Source organism: Carassius carassius, chromosome 10, assembly GCF_963082965.1.
Source record: "Carassius carassius chromosome 10, fCarCar2.1, whole genome shotgun sequence".
Taxonomy (NCBI): domain Eukaryota; kingdom Metazoa; phylum Chordata; class Actinopteri; order Cypriniformes; family Cyprinidae; genus Carassius; species Carassius carassius.
This window is the reverse complement of record NC_081764.1, coordinates 14805412-14824357: the sequence shown is the minus strand read 5'-3', so window position 1 is coordinate 14824357 and position 18946 is coordinate 14805412. Positions and strand designations below refer to the sequence as shown.

General features: G+C 35.8%; 2 protein-coding genes across 4 annotated transcripts in view; one reads left to right on the top strand and one right to left on the bottom strand.

Annotated features, from left to right (window-relative positions):
• Positions 1–1479: 1479 nt before the first annotated feature.
• Positions 1480–8697, bottom strand: LOC132151846 (adenylate kinase 4, mitochondrial-like). 3 transcript variants are annotated; one of them, XM_059560273.1, is made up of 6 exons: positions 8446–8697; positions 8050–8203; positions 6910–7029; positions 6100–6272; positions 2968–3086; positions 1480–2805 (listed from the first exon to the last, which is right to left on the bottom strand). In XM_059560273.1, exons 2-6 carry the CDS (start codon positions 8189–8191, stop codon positions 2679–2681), a joined length of 681 nt encoding a protein of 226 aa, XP_059416256.1. In that variant the 5' UTR covers positions 8192–8203; positions 8446–8697; the 3' UTR covers positions 1480–2678. The 3 variants fall into 3 exon arrangements, with proteins under 3 accessions (XP_059416256.1, XP_059416257.1, XP_059416255.1); XM_059560274.1 differs by lacking the exon at positions 8446–8697 and adding an exon at positions 8324–8342 and having other exon boundaries at positions 8050–8208; XM_059560272.1 differs by lacking the exon at positions 8446–8697 and having other exon boundaries at positions 1481–2805; positions 8050–8281.
• Positions 8698–13933: 5236 nt separating this feature from the next.
• The window catches only part of LOC132151845 (tyrosine-protein kinase JAK1), a 41800-nt gene continuing 36787 nt past the window's right edge, over positions 13934–18946 (top strand). The window contains exon 1 of the mRNA XM_059560271.1: positions 13934–14176. The gene's annotated coding sequence lies outside the window, so the exon portion shown is untranslated. The remainder of the gene's footprint in view (positions 14177–18946) is intronic.

Genomic DNA, 18946 nt, shown 5'->3' with positions numbered 1-18946 from the left:
TTTACCTGCAGAAAGCTAAAAAATAATAATCTTCATCATCACCATCTAAAATATTGTAGCTGCCAATATATTTTTAGATTAGTTCCATTATCAATACATTTATATAATAAGTACTGACATGGTTTATTATTATTATGTGTGTATTGTTTCTTACGGGTATTATTTACAGTATACCACTTGTGGAGGTCCAAAGACAAAATTTATATGAAAATAAATTATGAAGATTCAATTCCAATCAAAATATGAAAATAAATTAAATTCTTTTTTTTTGGGGGGGGGGGGGGGGGGCGAGGTTAGGAAAGCTCAGGCATGTAAATTCTTGTATATGGTATTGATCAACAAGAATGTGTGGAGATATTTTACATGTTTTCTCCATTCTGTATTGTCTGGTATGTAAGACCGTATCATGTCATGGGAGACAGAACGGGAAGCAAGAAAGAATAAAAGAAAACATAAAGAAATAAACATAGGTTGATAACTATAAAGTCATGTGTGCCTAACACTCCTTCAGTTTATATGTTTTGGTGACAAACATTGTAATCTAATTTTAATTTAATCTGTGATTTTTGACGAATCTGTGCTTTAATCTCCTGGATACAGAATACATCACTGTTGTTCTGGCTGAACACAGTCACAGTTACATTGGTTTGATTCTTAACAGGTAAGCACTCTATCAAAGTTTTTCAAAGAATAAAGACTGGTGTTCACAATAGCAATTTCAGCAGATCAAGAATTTGTACTTCTCCAAGGCATACAGTATGTGGCATATTTGGATTATAGAACTTATATATATATATATATATAATAAATGCAAACACCACAGACAGAGATGATATCTAGTAAAGCCCCTTCAGAAATAACAAAATCTCACTGGAATGCTTGAACAGTTCAGTGTCTCATTCACTTACACAAGGTCACACAAGTTGAAATCTAGGAATCATTACAGAGTTAGTTCACCCAAAAATGAAAATTAGCCCATAAATTACTCACCCTTAAGTCTTCCTAGGTGCATATGACTTTCTTCTTTCAGACAAATATAGTAGGAGTTATGTTAAAATTTGTCTTTGATCCTTCAAGCTGTTTAATGGCACTTAGCGGGTGTTGCAGTGCATCAGTCCAAAATAAGTGAAATAAAAAGCATCCATCATTAATAAAAAGTGTCTCATACATTTCCGGGGGGAGAACAAAGTCTCATAACCACATTTAAAATGTAATAATACATTTAATCTAGCTTGCGCTCAGTGTTGTACATGAAGCAGTTCCGGGTGGATGACTTATGAGGTCGACTTGTATACAAGTCATTATAATCAGTAATTATGATGTCCCCGCTGGATGCAATAAATGCCTCATTTCTAATGGGTCTTATTGATTTTGTCTCATTTAGTGTTGTCCGGATCGCGAACGAATAGTTCTCTTTAACCGGATCTTCTTAGTGGACCAGTCGAACAAGTTCACCAAATCAAACTGAATCGTTTGAAATGGTTCGCGTCTCACACTAATCCACAAATTACTTAAGTTATTCAGTTCATAAACATGCCTGACACTCCCTCTGACGCGAAATAAACCAATATCCTGAGTTATTCAGTTACTCCTAACAGTATATTGACTGAACTGCTTAAAGAGAACCAATGATGGGATGTGCACGAGCAGAGCAGCTGGAATGAGTCATGTCCTGCTGGGTGATAGCATCACAGTATGTTAAGGGGCGTAACATTTCCATCACACGCTTAAGGCATTTGGTCAATATCAATCCACTGGATAGCTGGCCAATAAGAGCACACCTCGCTTTTTTAGAACAATGAGCTTTCTAAAAATCGACGTGTTTCGGAAAGGCCGGGCATAGAGGAGAAACAATAATGTGATTTATATGGAAAATAATGTGTTTTTTAAACCTTAAACCATATAAACACATTACATTACACCAAATACACAAAATAATGTTATTTTTAGCAGCATCACATGACCCCTTTGACAAACGTTGGTTTTCACGAGACTCACCAGTGCATGCGCAATGCCGACCTCATACATCATCCTCCTGGAGCTGCTTCTGTGTACAACTGTTGGCGCAAGCTACATTAAAGTGATTATTAAGTTTTTAAAATTGATTTTTTTTCTTACAAAAATGCATCGATTCACTACAGGTGGCCTTTGATCACTCCCCGGAGCTGTGTGAGACACTTTTTATTGTGGATGGGAGCTTTTTATTTTGCTTATTTTGGACCATGCACTGCAACACCTGCTGAGTAGCATTAAACAGCTTGAAAAATCAAAGACAATTTTTTATATAACTCTAACTGGATTCCTCTGAAAGAAAAAAGTAATTGATGGATGCCTTGAGAGTGAGTAATTTATGGGCTAATTTTTATTTTTGGGTGAACTAACCCTTTATCAATCTTTTACAACTATTGTAAGATATAAGTTGAATTTAACAGACTAAATCCCAGATTCAAGCAAATGCTTAAAGCAGAGAACAAGTCCTTCAAATGTATAAAATCTTTACAGAAACTGAAATAATCAAAGCTAGCACTATGAAGAATAATACTATACTACTAATGGACATGTTGCAGTAATAAAAATGACTAGCATGGAATCTTTGGAAACCAAATGTGGTCAATTAGTAATTCCTCTGAGATGAGGCCACACCGTTATCTCTGATATGAGACTTTCAGTGGATTTCCTCAGTGAGTTGAAGCACACCGAGCATCTGATTGGATGGTAGGGATCTTTGTGCTGAGAAGTGTGCTGATATTTGGCCAGATCCGATCTGTCTCTGTGTCCGAGAATGTGTACAGGATCCCTTTACCCCTGCAAAGGTACACATAATTACACTGATTTTAACAAACGAGAACAAGGTTTTCTGTCATTCTTTAAAATGACTGGTAGAAGTACAATCACAAGGACACTGGGTGAAATTTGGTTTGCATTCCAAAATGTGAGGTAATTTCTATAAATGTGTTATGAGCTTACTTATAAAAGTCTGTGACAGGTTTGGCAACATCTTTGTAGTGTCTCAGTCTGGCCACCAGGGCTTCGGGTCTGTCATCCTCCTGTTGAATCAATGGCTCTCCTGTGATGTCATCTATCCCCTGTAAACACACCAGAAATTAGTAAAACCGATAGAAAGATTACGTACATATGTTCCTTTAGCAAATGCTTTTATACAAAGCAATTTACAAATGAAGAATACAACAAGTGATTTATCATATTGATACAATAACACCAGCAATACAAACTTCATACGTAGCACAAGCAAGAAAGTGAAAAAGTGAAAGTGACATGACATACGGCCAAGTATGGTGACCCATACTCAGAATTCATGCTCTGCTTTTAACCCATCCAAAGTGCACACGCACAGCAGTGAACACACACCCGGAGCAGTGGGCAGCCATTTATGCTGCGGCACCCAGGGAGCAGTTGGGGGATTCAGTGCCTTGCTCAACGGCACCTAAGTCGTGGTATTGAAGGTGGAGAAAGCACTGTACATGCACTCCCCCCACCTACAATTCCTGCCAGCCCGAGACTCGAACTCACAACCCTTCGATTGCGAGTCCGACTCTCTAACCATTAGGCCATGACTTCCCCAAAGAAGAAGAAGAAGAACAAGTGTACAAGCAATAGGGATAACCACACCCTGGAGAGGATTGTGAAACAAAACCCATTCAAAAATGTGGGGGAGATTCACAAAGAGTGGGCTGCAGCTGGAGTCAGTGCTTCAAGAACCACTATGCACAGACGTATGCAAGACATGGGTTTTAGTTGTCCGTTCCTTGTGTCAAGCCACTGTTGAACAACAGACAGCGCCAGAAGCGTCTCACCTGGGCTAAAGACAAAAAGGACTGGACTGCTGCTGAGTGGTCGGAAGTTATGTTTTCTGATGAAAGTAAATTTTGCATTTCCTTAGGAAACAGGGTCCCAGAGTCTGGAGGAAGAGAGGAGAGGCACACAATCCACGTTGCTTGAGGACCAGTGTAAAGTTTCCACAGTCAGTGATGGTTTGCGGTGCCATGTCATCTGCCGGTGTTGGTCCACTGTGTTTTCTGAGGTCCAAGGTCAACACAGCCGTATACCAGGAAGTTTTAGAGCACTTCATGCTTCCTGCTGCTGACCAACTTTATGGAGATGCAGATTTCATTTTCCAACAGGACTTGGCCCCTGATCACAGTGCCAAAGCTTCCAGTACCTGGTTTAAGGACCATGGTATCCCTGTACTTAATTGGCCAGCAAACTTGCCTGACCTTAACCCCATAGAAAATCTGTGGGGTATTGTGAAGAGGAAGATGCGATATGCCAGACCCAACAATGCAGAGGAGCTGGAGGCCACTATCAGAGCAACCTGGGCTCTCATCACACCTGAGCAGTGCCACAGACTGATCGACTCCATGCCACGCCGCATTGCTGCAGTAATTTAGGCAAAAGGAGCCCCAACTAAGTATTGAGTGCTGTACATGCTCATACTTTTAATTTTTATACTTTTTAGTTGGCCAAGATTTGTAAAAATCATTTCTTTGTATTGGTCTTAAGTAATATTCTAATTTTCTGAGATACTGAATTTGGGATTTTCCTTAGTTGTCAGTTATAATCTTCAAAATCAAAAGAAATAAACATTTGAAATATATCAGTCTGTGTGTAATGAATGAACATAATATACAAGTTTCTCTTTTTAAAAGGAATTAGTGAAAGAAATAAACTTTTTGATGATATTCTAATTATATGACCAGCACCTATATATATATATATTTTTTTTTATATAACTTATTCACTTTTTTAATGTCAGTACTAGGAAGCAGTTAAAGAAAAGTTCACCCAAAACTGAAAATCTGCTGAGCTCACCCTCAGGCCAATCATGATGAGTTTGCTTCTTTAAATTAAAAAATGTAGCATTACATACTTGCTCACCAATGGATCTTCTGCAGTGAGATTTCAGATTGAGGGCTCACACAGTTTATAAAAGCATCATAACAATCCACAAGTAATCCACTCAATTGCAGTGCATGTTTGTAAGAAACAAGTCTATTATACAGGTAATTTAACTTTGAACCATTGCTTCTGGCCAAAATACCAAACCATAATCCATGATAAGGCTTCATCCTGTATAAAAAACAAACAAAAAAAAACATTTACTGTTGGAATAATTCTCTTTCCAACAGTACCCATTCACTGCAGAGAATCCATTGCTGAGCAAGTGCTGTAATTTCTCCTAATCTTTTCCCATGAAGAAACTCACCTTGGTTGGCCTGAGGTTAGCAAATTTTCATTTTTGGGTCAACCAGTCCTCTAAGTGCTCATGAAAGAGATTACACAAGTAGCAGTGTAATAGCTAGAAAACGTAATGAGCACATGCAACAGAGGTGTACCAAGTCCTACTCCTAGAGGGCCAGAGTTTAGATCCAACCTTGCTTTAAAACAGCTGGTTGTAATTTTTTTGTAATTTCAAAGACCTTAATTAGTTGGTTCAGGGGTCTTTAACGATGGAACTAAACTCTGCAAGAAGGTAGATGAATTATATAAGGGTAGTGTCATTCAAAATGGAAAATGTAAATTCTACTACACAGAAGCATTTAGTGTTTCAGTCTCACTATGTTACTCAGTGTGAACACACAACTCACACTCGCAAGTTGGGACACATTTGTGTCTAGTTCAGTGATAAGTACATTGCCCAGGGAGTCATTCAGACTAACAAAAATTGTGACTAAAAATGGTAACATCTAAATGAACGGGTTAATTAGAGTTGAGTTAAAAGTATTATTTCATATCGGTAAATCAACCTCAATACAGTACATCAATCTATACAAACAAAACAATTTTTATGAGTCAAATCAGATAGAAATAGCTCTTTAAGGTAACAGTTGCAGGCTACCTGGGTATCCAGTGTATTTCTGATTTCTGATTCATCATCATTCCATGAACAATTTATTAATAACATTTTTGTGCTAACATTTTGAAAACATTATTAAAGACCAGATAACACTGAATGAACATTCTGTTAACATTACTGTAACATTACACTAAAATTACATTTTGTAACCTTGAGAGAACCTTGTCAGAACATTAGCCAAAGTTCTGAGAATGTTCTGTTAGCTGAAAGACTAAAATTTTCACCTGGACGCGGGGAGGATTAAAGCATATATTGTACACTCTGCCGCTGAGTGGATGTATCCATCGATGTCGCAGCCTTTCCTTCAGTGTTTCCAGAGGGATGTTGAGGTTGATAGCTACATCCAGATCACAGGCACTGTTCAGGGATTCAGCCTGAGCTAGCGTTCGAGGGAAACCTGAAGGATAAGTGCAAAAAATGACTTCTAGTACATGAATAAAGGAAAAACTGTGCATGTGTACACCTGAATTATTCACATGAGTGATTGATTTTTCTGTTCTTATTTTATTATTACATGTTTACGATATCATGTGAGAGTTATATATAAATACTATTTTGAAATGTCACTTATGTTGCAATGTGTAGTTTCATAACTTCTTAAATATTAAGCTTCAGCTTTTGCAGTTTCAGCTTTAATGTGTACGGTCCGGCAGTAAAGGAACACTAGTTTAAATCCATGTAGCAAGAATACTTAAACCGGTTTTGTAGGTCACGCTGTACATCTTTTCAGTAAATGTTTGATATCCTATCATTCGATAGTGAGAGCTAGAGACTTTGACTTTCTAAGATAGCAGTTGTTACATCTTGAATTTTTGGTCTCACAAATCAGTAATCAATTGATAAAATTGAAATAGGCAATAAAAAGCAACATATTTTTTAATGCTCCTAGCTTACTTCCTAAAATTACAGATTGTTTTGAGTGTCTGTTAAATAGAAAAATGAAAGTTTTGCTTCCCCTCAAGAGATTTGCCTTAGTCCTAAACACATAAAAAATAATATAGCAAAAGGATCAATTCCTAAATTTACCACCATACCATCCAACACCCAGCTGTATTTGGTCATCTCCTCCAATCTAGGCAGCAGAAGACGCGTCATGACATGGTCTGGCACAAGCAATCCTTTTTTTATATACGTCTTAGCTAGAACACCAGCCTCTGCAGAAAAGACAATGAATGGAACACATATCTTTCATAATAATCATCAAACTTACGGCTTTACACATATCGTTAATAAATGTTTTCTATGACTTTTATTTATTCATTTATTTAATTTTTTTTACATATGACCATACTTTAAATAGCAAACATAAACTTTAACTGAGACAAATCAATTATAAATCATATAAGTTTTTAACCAGCAACTAGTGTTAATCATTTAATAGATCTGAGCAGTCACATGAGAGACTTGAGACATTGATACCCTATAAATTCGTTCAGAATTTTATCTACAAGCATACAAATAACAAAGTATGATAAAATTCCTAAACATGGATGGGCTCATGTTTGGAACAACTATTGTGTTTTTGTTTCTTTGGTAGCTAAATCAGCGCTCAGCCTTCAAAGTTTTCAAAGTCTAATGGAAAAATATATTTAGCATAAATGAGAAAAAAATGTGTGCTAATGCAAAAAGTGACCTTAATTATAATTATCTTTAAAAAGGTCAATTCTTTTCAACTTTAGGCTTTTTACTTAAAATGGATCTTCCAGCCATCATAACTCTACTGAGCATGAATAAAGAGTCTACTCTAACTAATGTGTTCATCAGTAGGCTATACAATATGTTGATTAGTATTAAAATTAATCTGTTTTTATCTACATAAATGAATGCCAGCAGTATTAATAGTCTTAATAAGGGAGGCGGGTATGGCTACAGTGCACTAAAACTGAAATGTGGAGTGGCATCTTGCCAGCATGGCAACTTTTTAAGGCATTTACCTCACATGAACCCAAACATAATTACGCCCGCGGGTGTACCAACCACATATTCCAGATTGGGAGGACCAAATGTTTAAATTAAAGAATCTATAACACGTTAATCTAAACATATAAAGCGCAACAGTGGATGATCAATGGCTCCCTTCATTTTCACAGTAGCTGTGTTTTAAAACCCAGCAAGATTGCTTATATCTGTTGGCATCAACATGCTTGTTTCCAGAGATAACGAGCAGCAAGTACCAGTTTTCGCAGCGATGTTTTCTCGAACAAAATCTCCACTGGACAAATGTTTAAGGCCGAAACTGTGCGCGATCCTCTCGGATATGGTCCCCTTCCCCGAGCCTGGTGGACCCATGATAACAGCCCGGAATAACCTGGACATTTCCGCACTGAACTGCCCTGTTTACAATAAAACGAGTTCACCATTACAAGTGAAATCATGCAACTCATGCACTTATTTAACGTGGGCTAGTTTGCGACACAGTGCGCGTTTGCATTACAATTCAGATATTACAATTCTGCTAAGGCAGCTCTTCGGTGCAGAATGAGGGGTGGGTGACCTGTAACATCGAATAAAGCCACATATTCATACACAAAGACATGACTTTAAAAGTTACAGGTCAAAAAACAACAAACTTACCCACCCACAGTACTGTACTATTAAACTGTTTCCACGGTGAAGACAGAGCCCGTGGTCACTGTTCGTTAAACCTGACCAGCCTTTCTCAGTCTGACGCGCCGCCTACTGCTCTTTATGTAGACGCGAACGTCTCCTCTCTGCAAATGAATGGAGCAGAAACATAAACGCCCTATTTTAAAACACCTCTGGTACAGCATCGCCCTGAAAAATATGCCCAAGCTGTACCGCACAGGAGTCTGGTCGTTGTAGTATTTAGTTGCAGCAGCGCAATACATACAAAGCGAGGCGACGCAATGTTGCATGGTTAGGTGTGTTGAAATGTGTCCAACTTTCAGGTTCCTAATATGGTCATTCGGTGAGGCACAGATGATTATTTTGTAATAGGATCTTTCGAGAAGGAAATAAAAAACTTAATTGGTACTGGTGCACTTTTCTGTGCCATTTTATTCCAAAGATAAATTATTTTAAAATGCCTGGATGATGCACTTATTTAAATCAAAAGTTTAAGTGGTAAATAAAGAAGTTAAAACTCAATAGTTGCTGCTTTCTTTAAGGGAGGGTGAGGATTTATCATACTCCGATGTTGTAATAATAACCTTATTTATTTCATACAATAGTTAGTTTGCATGCATCATTTGGGACACAGCTACTGTAATTCTCGCCACAGGAAACAAACTGCGTCACCACATTGGTAAAACTAGAGTGATGTTGCCCCCTGTCTGATTTAGGACCCGATACACTTGTTGACTGTGAGTAGCTGAATAAAAAATTTCTGCAGATGCCACAGTACTGTTTACTTTAAAGTTTTCAAAAATGGGCCACAGACAATGATATCAAGCCGTAGCGCAAACTGTCAAATGGGGCTGCAGAATCATAAAATTATATATAAATTCATACTTTTCTTAATACTGATACACAAAGAAACTTTGATGTAAAATTACATTTCATATTTTAATTTGTCTCCTCAAGAACAGTTGTTTTTATTGAACAACATAAGGTTCTGACTTCTGGAATCACAACATTAGTCGGTTCATTATTTTATCTAAATTGACACTTTCTGTCAATAAATGAAGTAAAACTAAAATAGGCTTTTTCATCGTTACATAAAAAATGCCACAGGAAATATATTACTTAGGTGGCCTTGGAGACAAAAAGGGTAAATTTGTCAACTGAATTAATAGTCAGTTATTATCCCAAGTCAAGCATTTATTTCCTAGGTGCCTTACGGTGGCGTCAGAACATAAGAGATAGTGAACGCAGTGCACTTCGGGTATGCAATGTCAATATCAGTCGACTTTCTAAACCTTCTATTGTAGGAGTCATTCTGCATCTGCACTAAGAAAGAGCTGAACTTTGAGCGTCAGGACCCGGAAGCGTGTTATTTTATTGTCACATGGCTTGAAGATTTCAATAACAACAAAAAATGGCGACAATCACGTTGTTCGCTGTAAGGCTTGCTGCGTCATTAAAAATATTCACGTAAACAAGGGAGTTCAGCGTTGAAAATGCAGGTTAGTACTTTTGCAGTCGGTAGAATAGTACATATGTCTAACTGTGATAGTGATATTATATTAGTTTTTAATGTTTGAAGTATGTGGTTATTTTTGCCGTGAGAGGGGTGTGTGCGCGCGCTCTTGGGCGTTAGCGCGCATCAGTAACGTTACAGTTCAATAAGACAAGTCTTAAGATATCCGACAATTTAACGAATTGACATAGCAAGTAGAACGACTGATATACACGCAGAATATTACAGTACCTGCTGTTATATTATATGACATGACCAAGTAATACCGTTTCGTGTATTAACTTATGATTGTAGACAATACTGACCTCATGACGTTCTAACGGGCTTTTTGCTCAAACACGACTTGTATCCATATATAGTTTATACATTATATTGCTGGAATGTTCCTAATATAAATCATTTTATTTAAAACTGCACTTTTATAAAACATCAAAATTTTTCTATCAGAAGTCGCAACACACTATAACAGCTAATATATTCCCGGTTTAACCTATTTAAATGTTTTTGTCTCCTATTTTTTCCCCGAAACAGCCGGTAAAGGAATGTTAGGCAGATGTTTTGTCATTATTTGGCAGGCGTTTCCACTGTCCTGAGATGGCAAACATGACGCGCTGATGGAGTTGTTTACAAGAAGAGATTCGCATGGAGGGCGGGGGTGTTGTGGGCGGGGTTTGTGGGATGATTTGGGAGGAGCCAAGCGCTTGCCAAACACGAGAGCCAAGTATAGAAGGTGGAGTTAGAGTTACCATAACAAGTCTGTCGTCACAGGGGTGGTGTGTATTAATAATCCAGGCTCAAAACGAAGGTATTGAATTTCCTGTTGTCCGATTGACAGCGGAGTTGACATCTAATGGAGTGTATCCTATGAAAATATGACAAAGTCCAATCATGATATTACAATTTCTACTTAGTATAAGTTATGTTTCTTTAATGATTGCATATACTCATTCATATACTACGAATAGGTGGAAATGTCATATTTATTTAGCCTATATTATATATCAACTGTTATATTTTGAAAACTGTAAACATTACATATTGATCTGATATTTATTAAAGTGATAGTTGTCATCCCAGAATGAACATGGACAAGAGGACGTGTGAAGAAGTACCGCCCTGGCTCTGCTTGATGTGACAGGCTGCCCTGGTTCAGTTATCACAGTGCTGATGCTGTCCATCTAAAAGGTACAGTACTGTGATAACTGAAGGATGGCTGCCATCTTGACATCTAAGCCTCACAAAAATATTTTTTTAACAGGTGAGAAAGAGGGAAAAAAAACAAGAAAACAAACAGCATAATAAAGTTAAGTACAGAGAAATCTCTTCTGAATCCTCTTTTAATAATAAACTGTGTCAAACTGTTGGTTGCATTCTAATTTAATATATGAAATAATTCACATTATGGTAGCTTGTCATCAGTGTAATGTTAAACTAACCTCCTAGGATCTAGCGAAAAGTTTTCGACATTTATTTTGACATTATGTTGTTGTTTTGGAAAATAAAAAAAATCATTAAAATATTATTCACTTTTCACTCATGTTTTTCCTGTAGACATCACGACTATAAAGAAAATTAAGACAGTATTTCAGTTTAGATTTCATTTAATGTTTTCTACAGTTTATTTTTTTTGTATGTGTCCTCTTTAACATTTGTTTTATTTATTTATTTATTTTAGTTTATAAAGGACTTTTTTATTATTATTTATTCTTTGTATTTTATGTGCACTACTATACATTAATTATTTACCTTTTTTCAGTATTTTGGCAAAGAAATATCCTTTTCAAATAGACACGTAATCAAACTTTGCACAGGCTTTAGTTTCTATGTTTTTCAAAGACTACAAAATATGTTATAACAGTGTACATCCTTATTTATTATGCAAATTTGTGTAAATATTATCGGAAATGGGAATTCCCATCCTTTTACATATAATAACATTTGTTTTAGGCCAACTTGCTACAAAAAAAGAAGATGTTTACTAACATAAAACAATCTGAAAACCAAACCAACAGAAATTAAAAAAAATAATACCTGCTTTTCTGTTTCCATTAAATTGTGCTGAATTGTGATGTCAGACATTTAAAAGCAACAAAGAGAAAGATGTTGTGCCCAAACCCCAAACATTTAGAATCTCTGAAAAGTGCAACAAGTCAATTAAAATGGGCATGTACTGTAGGTTTTTTTTCTCCCGAAATCCATTAAAAGCCAGTGGTTTCTGCAAAGGAAGAAATTTAATTCCTCTGTTCTAGAAGGTTAATATATTGAACAACATTGTGTATAATAACAAAGAATATATAATGTATAAATTATAATGGAGTTACAGAAAACTTTTTTTTGTGTATTCATACCATTTGGACGCACACCATGAAGATTTAAAGTATAGTTTGATAAATGTCTGCCCTTTTTGTTTTATATAATTACAGAAATTTTCCCGTGATGTTAGTAATTTAGATTTAGAGGCATTATGCTCTGTCACTTAATTGCCCCTTGTTACATCAGCCCTTTTAACTCGAGTCATCTGAACATTTTTAGAATCATATAGTAAGGTGAGTAAGTGGTTTCTGTAATGTAAAACTTTTTTAAAACGTTTCAGAGAAAACAATAAATTGTTTTGTCATCTGAAGAGCTGGGTCATTTTCAATTTGATGTTTACATGTATTTGGGAAATCCTCTTATCTGAATATTTGCTGAATTTCTTTCTTTAGATGAAAAACGCATAATAGCTTTTAGATGAGTGCTTATGGCAGTATTGCACGTAGACTCATCACGGAGCAGTTATAGCCTATGACTCATCCGACGATAGGAGTTTCCAACTGGACTTTTCCCTCCAGAGTTTGTTTAAATACCATTGTCAACATATCTTAACTCATATTATCTGACATAAATATTTATTATTGCAAATAATTCTTGACATGGCTGACAACATTTATGGAAATGTTTATCATGTATAGACAAAAATATATTTAATAGTAGCATTTGAACTGACATTTTACTCTTAAAACCTATAAACTCCAATACACACAGTTTAATATTGTTTCATAAATCTACCCGAACTTCTGTTTAACTTATTGATCAGCCACATTCTCCCAATGTGCTCTGCAGCCCACAGTTTCTGGCAACTCATATGATGCTGAGGACGGGAAGTCCCTCCCTTTCACGGCAGGCTTAAACCTCATGGTCTAAAAGACCAACACGTTCAAACTTTGTGTTTGGCTGATACCTATTTTAAAACAGACTACCTGTAAAGCGGAGACAGCTGCTGCATTAACTTAATGTTTATGATTAGGACGTCATGGCCAAAAATAAGCAACAATAATGAAATGTAACAGTTAATAATATTTTTTTTTGCATTTTATTTCTAAAGTCTAAATTATGAACATATTTATTATGAATCTGCAAAACATCTTTTACAGTGTTGGACAGTTACTGTTTTTATAGGCGAGATAACTGCAGTATCTAAGCGCTTCTTCTAAATGAGAAGCATAATAATGGTTAGTTAGCAGTAATTGTTTAAAATATGAATCAATAATTAATGGTTGTCATAACAAGCCATTTAAAGTGGTCATGTGAAATACCATTTAATGGACATCATTTCATCAAAATATATTTTTAATGTTAAATATTTAACGAAAGTAAAATCAGCGTTTAAGGATCTACATGTATTATGATTATAATCATTTTCAAAACATTTGAATCGTTGGACAGAAACAAATTTGATGTTTTGGGTAATTTATGGATTTATGTTTACATCACAACAATACACTCTAAGGAGCGAAAGTTTAATCGTATGCATAATAGTAATTAGTCTTTTAACTATATACAGTACAGAGGCAATGCTGTGCCACAACAAAAAAATCCACTAGTTTACTCTCTGCCTAAGGGTTAAAGCCATTGGTACAGCATTTGATTGACAGCCGGATGAGCCAATAAGCGGCATGTGCTAGACCTCGTCGTTACCCTATTTTCGGGAATGTGTTCGACGCTTGACAGGAAAGGTTAGTCGATCATGAAGACTGAAGCACGGTTTGTACCACTGTGAAGTGAAGTTTGTTTTGAAAATAAATCTCGTGGAGTAAGCCTTATTCTATCAGAGATTATTTTGGAGTTAAATAGCGAGCGCTTGACATCAACAAAATACCAAGAGGAAGTGTTCAAACGTCTGTAATGATCGAAATTAAACGGAAGTAGCTTTGCCTGACGAGGTAAGGACGAGGGCCGTAACTCTTTACATCCTGTCACTGTATGTTTGGGGGTCTGGTTGTATGTCTGTCTGTTCTGTTTTTTCATGTGCTATGTTAGTAAATATCAAGACGCTTTGTTGTCAGTTTGTGTGGTTGCCTGTGTAGCAGTCGATTCTGTTCCCCTCGGAATGTCTGTTCCCCTTTACGCAAACATACTACAATTCTTGCATAGTTGCCGAGTTACAATACGCACGATCAGAACTAGCGTGCGGAAGAAGCGCGACTGGATGTACGGCAAGTCAATGGTTTAAAATACCGTCCTAAATCCCAAACTTGAAAATAGTTTTAAGACGAGAGGTTTTTCAACTTGAAATTTATTTCCTTTTTTTTTTTTCAATCCGATTTATTATCGATTTCAATGTGATGCTTGAGGCTTTGGCTATTCTGTTCTATACTTATTCATTTATGCTCATTTATTTTTACTTTTTTTATTATATGCCTTGCTGTTGTTGTATTTATGTATGCACTGAAAACTTAAAAAAAAAATTGTGTGTGCAAGACATGCATTAGAATAAGTATACGATGAACCATAAATGTTGTGTATAAATCAGAACCCCATGCACACATGAACATTTTAATTAATATTGAATTAAATTTAATTACATTTTTTATAAACTTGGTTAACAGACTCTGTGCCTTGGTAAAAAATAATAATCTTTGGTGCCCCAAACCTGTGAAATAAATTAATTCATTACACAATTCTAAATTTCTAATTCTAATTCTAAAATAAAAATTGGCTGGCCTCTTTTTGTCCAGCAACTTTTCTTCTAAACTTTATATTGTTTTTTGAGGAGATGTGATAAAGTTTGCCATCTATTGAAATAGGTTTATTGTTAAAATCTAAACAAATAACCTGCAATGAGTTTCTAAAGGCCCAATTGAAGGAATATGCCTATTTAAACTGAAATTAAAAAACAGGTCATTATCATTGTGCTAGTTGCTTTAAGTCAGTTTAATGTCTTGACAAGCACTGACTTTTTGTTATTATCAAGTCTTTGTGTATCACTACACCTCACTTTACTATGAAAAAATGTGTCAGTGTAGAGAAGTTATCACTTAAAGTGCTTTGCTTACCATCAACTTGGAAAGTGGAGGAACATCTGCAAATTAAATATTTCTGCTCTTTTTTTTAAGACAAATGGATAAACACCTTGAGTTTTGTCATTTAGAATTTCCTCATAGGTTTGACATATATGAAGAACTATATTCCACTGTTATCAGTAAGAAGATAAACAGATTAATCAAATAGAATATTAGTTAAAATGTATTGTTTTTCTATAGGGAAACAGTAATATAATACCCTGAGTTTTGGACGTCAGCACGGACAGATTACACTAATTTGCAATGGAAAAATTAAACTGCAAAAACTCGGACATAAGACAAAAACAAAGGGACAATTGCAAAATGAATAAAAGAAATAATAGAACATAAACGGGAGTGTGAGAATAATTTACTATGCTGCAGTGTAGCAAGAGATTTGTCCCTTTTTGCTTTCCTTACATCCAGGTGTGTTAGATTGATTTGTATGCGACAGTGTTGCCAAATCCGCAGAATATAGGCTACTTTGGGGAAATGTTTGATTAACTATTTGGTTGGGTTTATTACACAGGCCTGGCAACCCAAGGGGAAACAGGAATTCCAGAGGGGAACAGAATCGACTGCTACACCCGAAAGTATCTCGATCAAAGTGTTACAAGGAGTAATTTGCCTCACTATATAGTGTGTAATCCGTCATCTTTGGAATTAAATTGTAAATAGAAGTGCCGTTAACTGCACACTATTAATTGATTTTAATCTTAGTTTGACTGATAATGGATGCTGTACAGGCTGCTTGATTGCTGTGGGATATTGAAAATATATATATTTTTTAACGCACATTAATTTAGCTCCTAGTTAGAACTCCGCTATTTTGAAGTCGTAAGAAAGATCACTTATTTTTAGTGTTATTTTAGTGTTAGAAGTTGTGGCCTAATGGTTAGAGAGTCGGACTTGCAGTCTCGGGCCGGCAGGAATTGTGGGTGGGGGGAGTGCATGTGCAGTGCTCTCTCCACCTTCAATACCACGACTTAGGTGCCCTTGAGCAAGGCATTGAACCCCCAACTGCTCCCCGGGAGCCGCAGCATAAATGGCTGCCCACTGCGGATGGGTTAAATGCAGAGCACGAATTCTGAGTATGGGTCACCATACTTGGCTGAATGTCACTTCACTTCACTTCACTTCACTTTTGTCATGCGCTGACAGTACAGTAATGGTTAAACTTGTTGCTGCCGTGACTGCAGTTTTGTCGATAGAAGTTTGAACGCTTGTACACATTTATCACAAACTGTAGATTTGCTAAACAAATGTGTTTGGGGTTGCAGTGTATTTGATGTGCTTTGTTGAGATCGACCGATGCTGATTATTTTTATGTCCAGAAGATTGCTTACTCTCGATTTTCACACAATAATACAAATAAACAAACAAGCAATATACTACAATTATAAACGAATAATGCGAATAAATGATTTATTAATTTTAGTATAAGTGTCATTATATTTATGTTAAGTAGTTTTCATATTTTCTGGGGGGGCAATGTGTTGAAAAACTTGATAATACGGATGGTTTTTAAAAGCTGTTAATGAATTAAGTGTGAGTGTTTGAAACTGTAATTAAAGAAAAAAAAAATATATATATATTCACATATACTGTTCATATTGATTATATCTGTATCTACTGCTGAGCTATTGAATTGAGGTTGTCTTGACTTTACATTTTTGATGATTTCAAAGAGAAACATAAAATTCCCATAAAGTACATGACGTAAACATTTCTAGGTAAAAGTGGGACCACAACAATACAATGGTTTTAGTTGCGTTCTGTTTGATTATGTCATCAGGACAATTTGATACTGGTAGACTGATCCAGTATGGACATGGACTGAATATGTGGGAGATATTCAGTTCCTATAGAGGTTTTAGTGGGGAATCCCCATCTAAAAACCTAACTAAAAGTTATGTTCCCCACCCCATATCAAAAGATTTGGTCATTTTTTGATAATTTGCTAAAATGGTCAAAATTTAGATATTTCTGAAAGCCTGTATTAAATTACAGTGATACTAACCACTTTAAAAATGACTTACTATTTCATGATGTCATCCCTTAAGGACTTACGGCAGCTGCATTTTAATTATTTGATAAAACCTTGTCAACAGACTTTCATTTTCATTAGAGTATTGATCACTCTGAAGCACTGTCTCATCCTGATGTTGGTTAAATAGTCTTGACAAGAGCCTCTTTCGGATATAACTGGTGTCTGTACAGAACAAGAAAAAGAACAGAAAAAACAACAACGTGAAAGCAGATTGCAAAGTGAAGTGGCTTTAGTCATATTATTGAACTGAGGGCAGAGAGAAGTGGCGAGATCGAACCAGATCTAACCTTTGCTGAACATTGTGAGTGAAGTTTCACTTTAGAATAGAACATGTTGTACAGTATGGTGTTCTGAAACGTGTCATGTTATTGTGGATTAATGAGGCCTTCATGACAAGAGCAACTACTAAATATTTTAAAATATGCCACATAAGGTATTTAAGCTGGCAGAGGCAGTTTTCATCAAGTCATATTATGCCTCCATATGTGTCAAAACATAGCATAAACAGAATTGGCTCTTGTTATAGCAAGCTGCAGAATAAAATGTTGATGGGTTTTTATTTGAAAATATAATTCAGAAAACAAATGTGTTTTGTGTGAAAATAATTTAAAATATGTAATGAAGGCCTTGATAATCAGTTAATGGTCAAATAAGGTTCTAGTTTACAGCTAAAAATTAGGCTACTTTTGTAAGACTGATATCAGAAATGAGATTTTCTACAATTATTGATGTTTCATTAAATCATACTTGATATAATTGATGACATTTGAGAACATTTAAGAAAAGTTTTAACTATTTAAAACTGATTTGAATGATCTTCCTGCTCAATTGGCAAAGGTAATTATGCGGAAATATAACCCAAAAGCAGTGTGAATTTGATTGCATAAATAAAAAGACATTACAGATTATTACAGGATCAGGTAAAATGATATAATTAAAGACTAGAATGTAATTAACTCGTGTGATATACATATAATAACCTATTTACACACAATTGATATAGAATTATCTTCATAACAAAGAAAGCTGTCCATGAAAACTAAACTTACCTCTGTTTTAGGTTCATCTGAAAAAGGTTTCATGTAGTATTAAGAGCCTGCAAACAGGATAAAACAGTTAAAGCAGGTCCCCGCACACACCTTTGATGTACTCATGCAGTCTGCCATCAGAACATACGCAGGGTCTAAAGCAGCGGAGGAACAGTGTTAACAATGGTTTATCAGAGAGCAGCACATCAACAACATCTCAGGAAGTGAGGCCACTGTCAAGTATACAGAAGAATGACATTGTGAATCGCACCGAAACAGGTGGAGACAGCTAGGCAGGAGAATAGCAAACTTGAACTTTATCCCTGATAAATGAGGACTGTGTCTTAGAAATGAGAAAGCAAATGGGCTTCACAGGAATCTGAAAAGGAGAACTTATAAAATGCAAGTGAAAAACATTAGAATGGAAAAGTAACTGAATGGAAAGCCAGTTACCAACATCGGAAAGCTTGCTAAGTTTGGCCATTTTACAGACTGGTTGAGGGGGTCAGTAATATTTCTGTTATATAATTTGAGATATCAGCCAAAACAAGGTTCTGCGTAAAGGCATAACTG

Excerpts from the sequence above, each read along its gene's own strand:
- LOC132151846 (XM_059560273.1), bottom strand. The coding sequence starts at position 8,191 with ATGTCCAGGTTATTCCGGGCTGTTATCATGGGTCCACCAGGCTCGGGG. Across the intron at positions 3,087-6,099 it reads TTAATCCTCCCCGCGTCCAG|GGGATAGATGACATCACAGG; the intron begins GTGAAAATTTTA and ends GTGTGTTTACAG. Across the intron at positions 2,806-2,967 it reads CCTGTCACAGACTTTTATAA|GGGTAAAGGGATCCTGTACA; the intron begins GTAAGCTCATAA and ends GTACCTTTGCAG.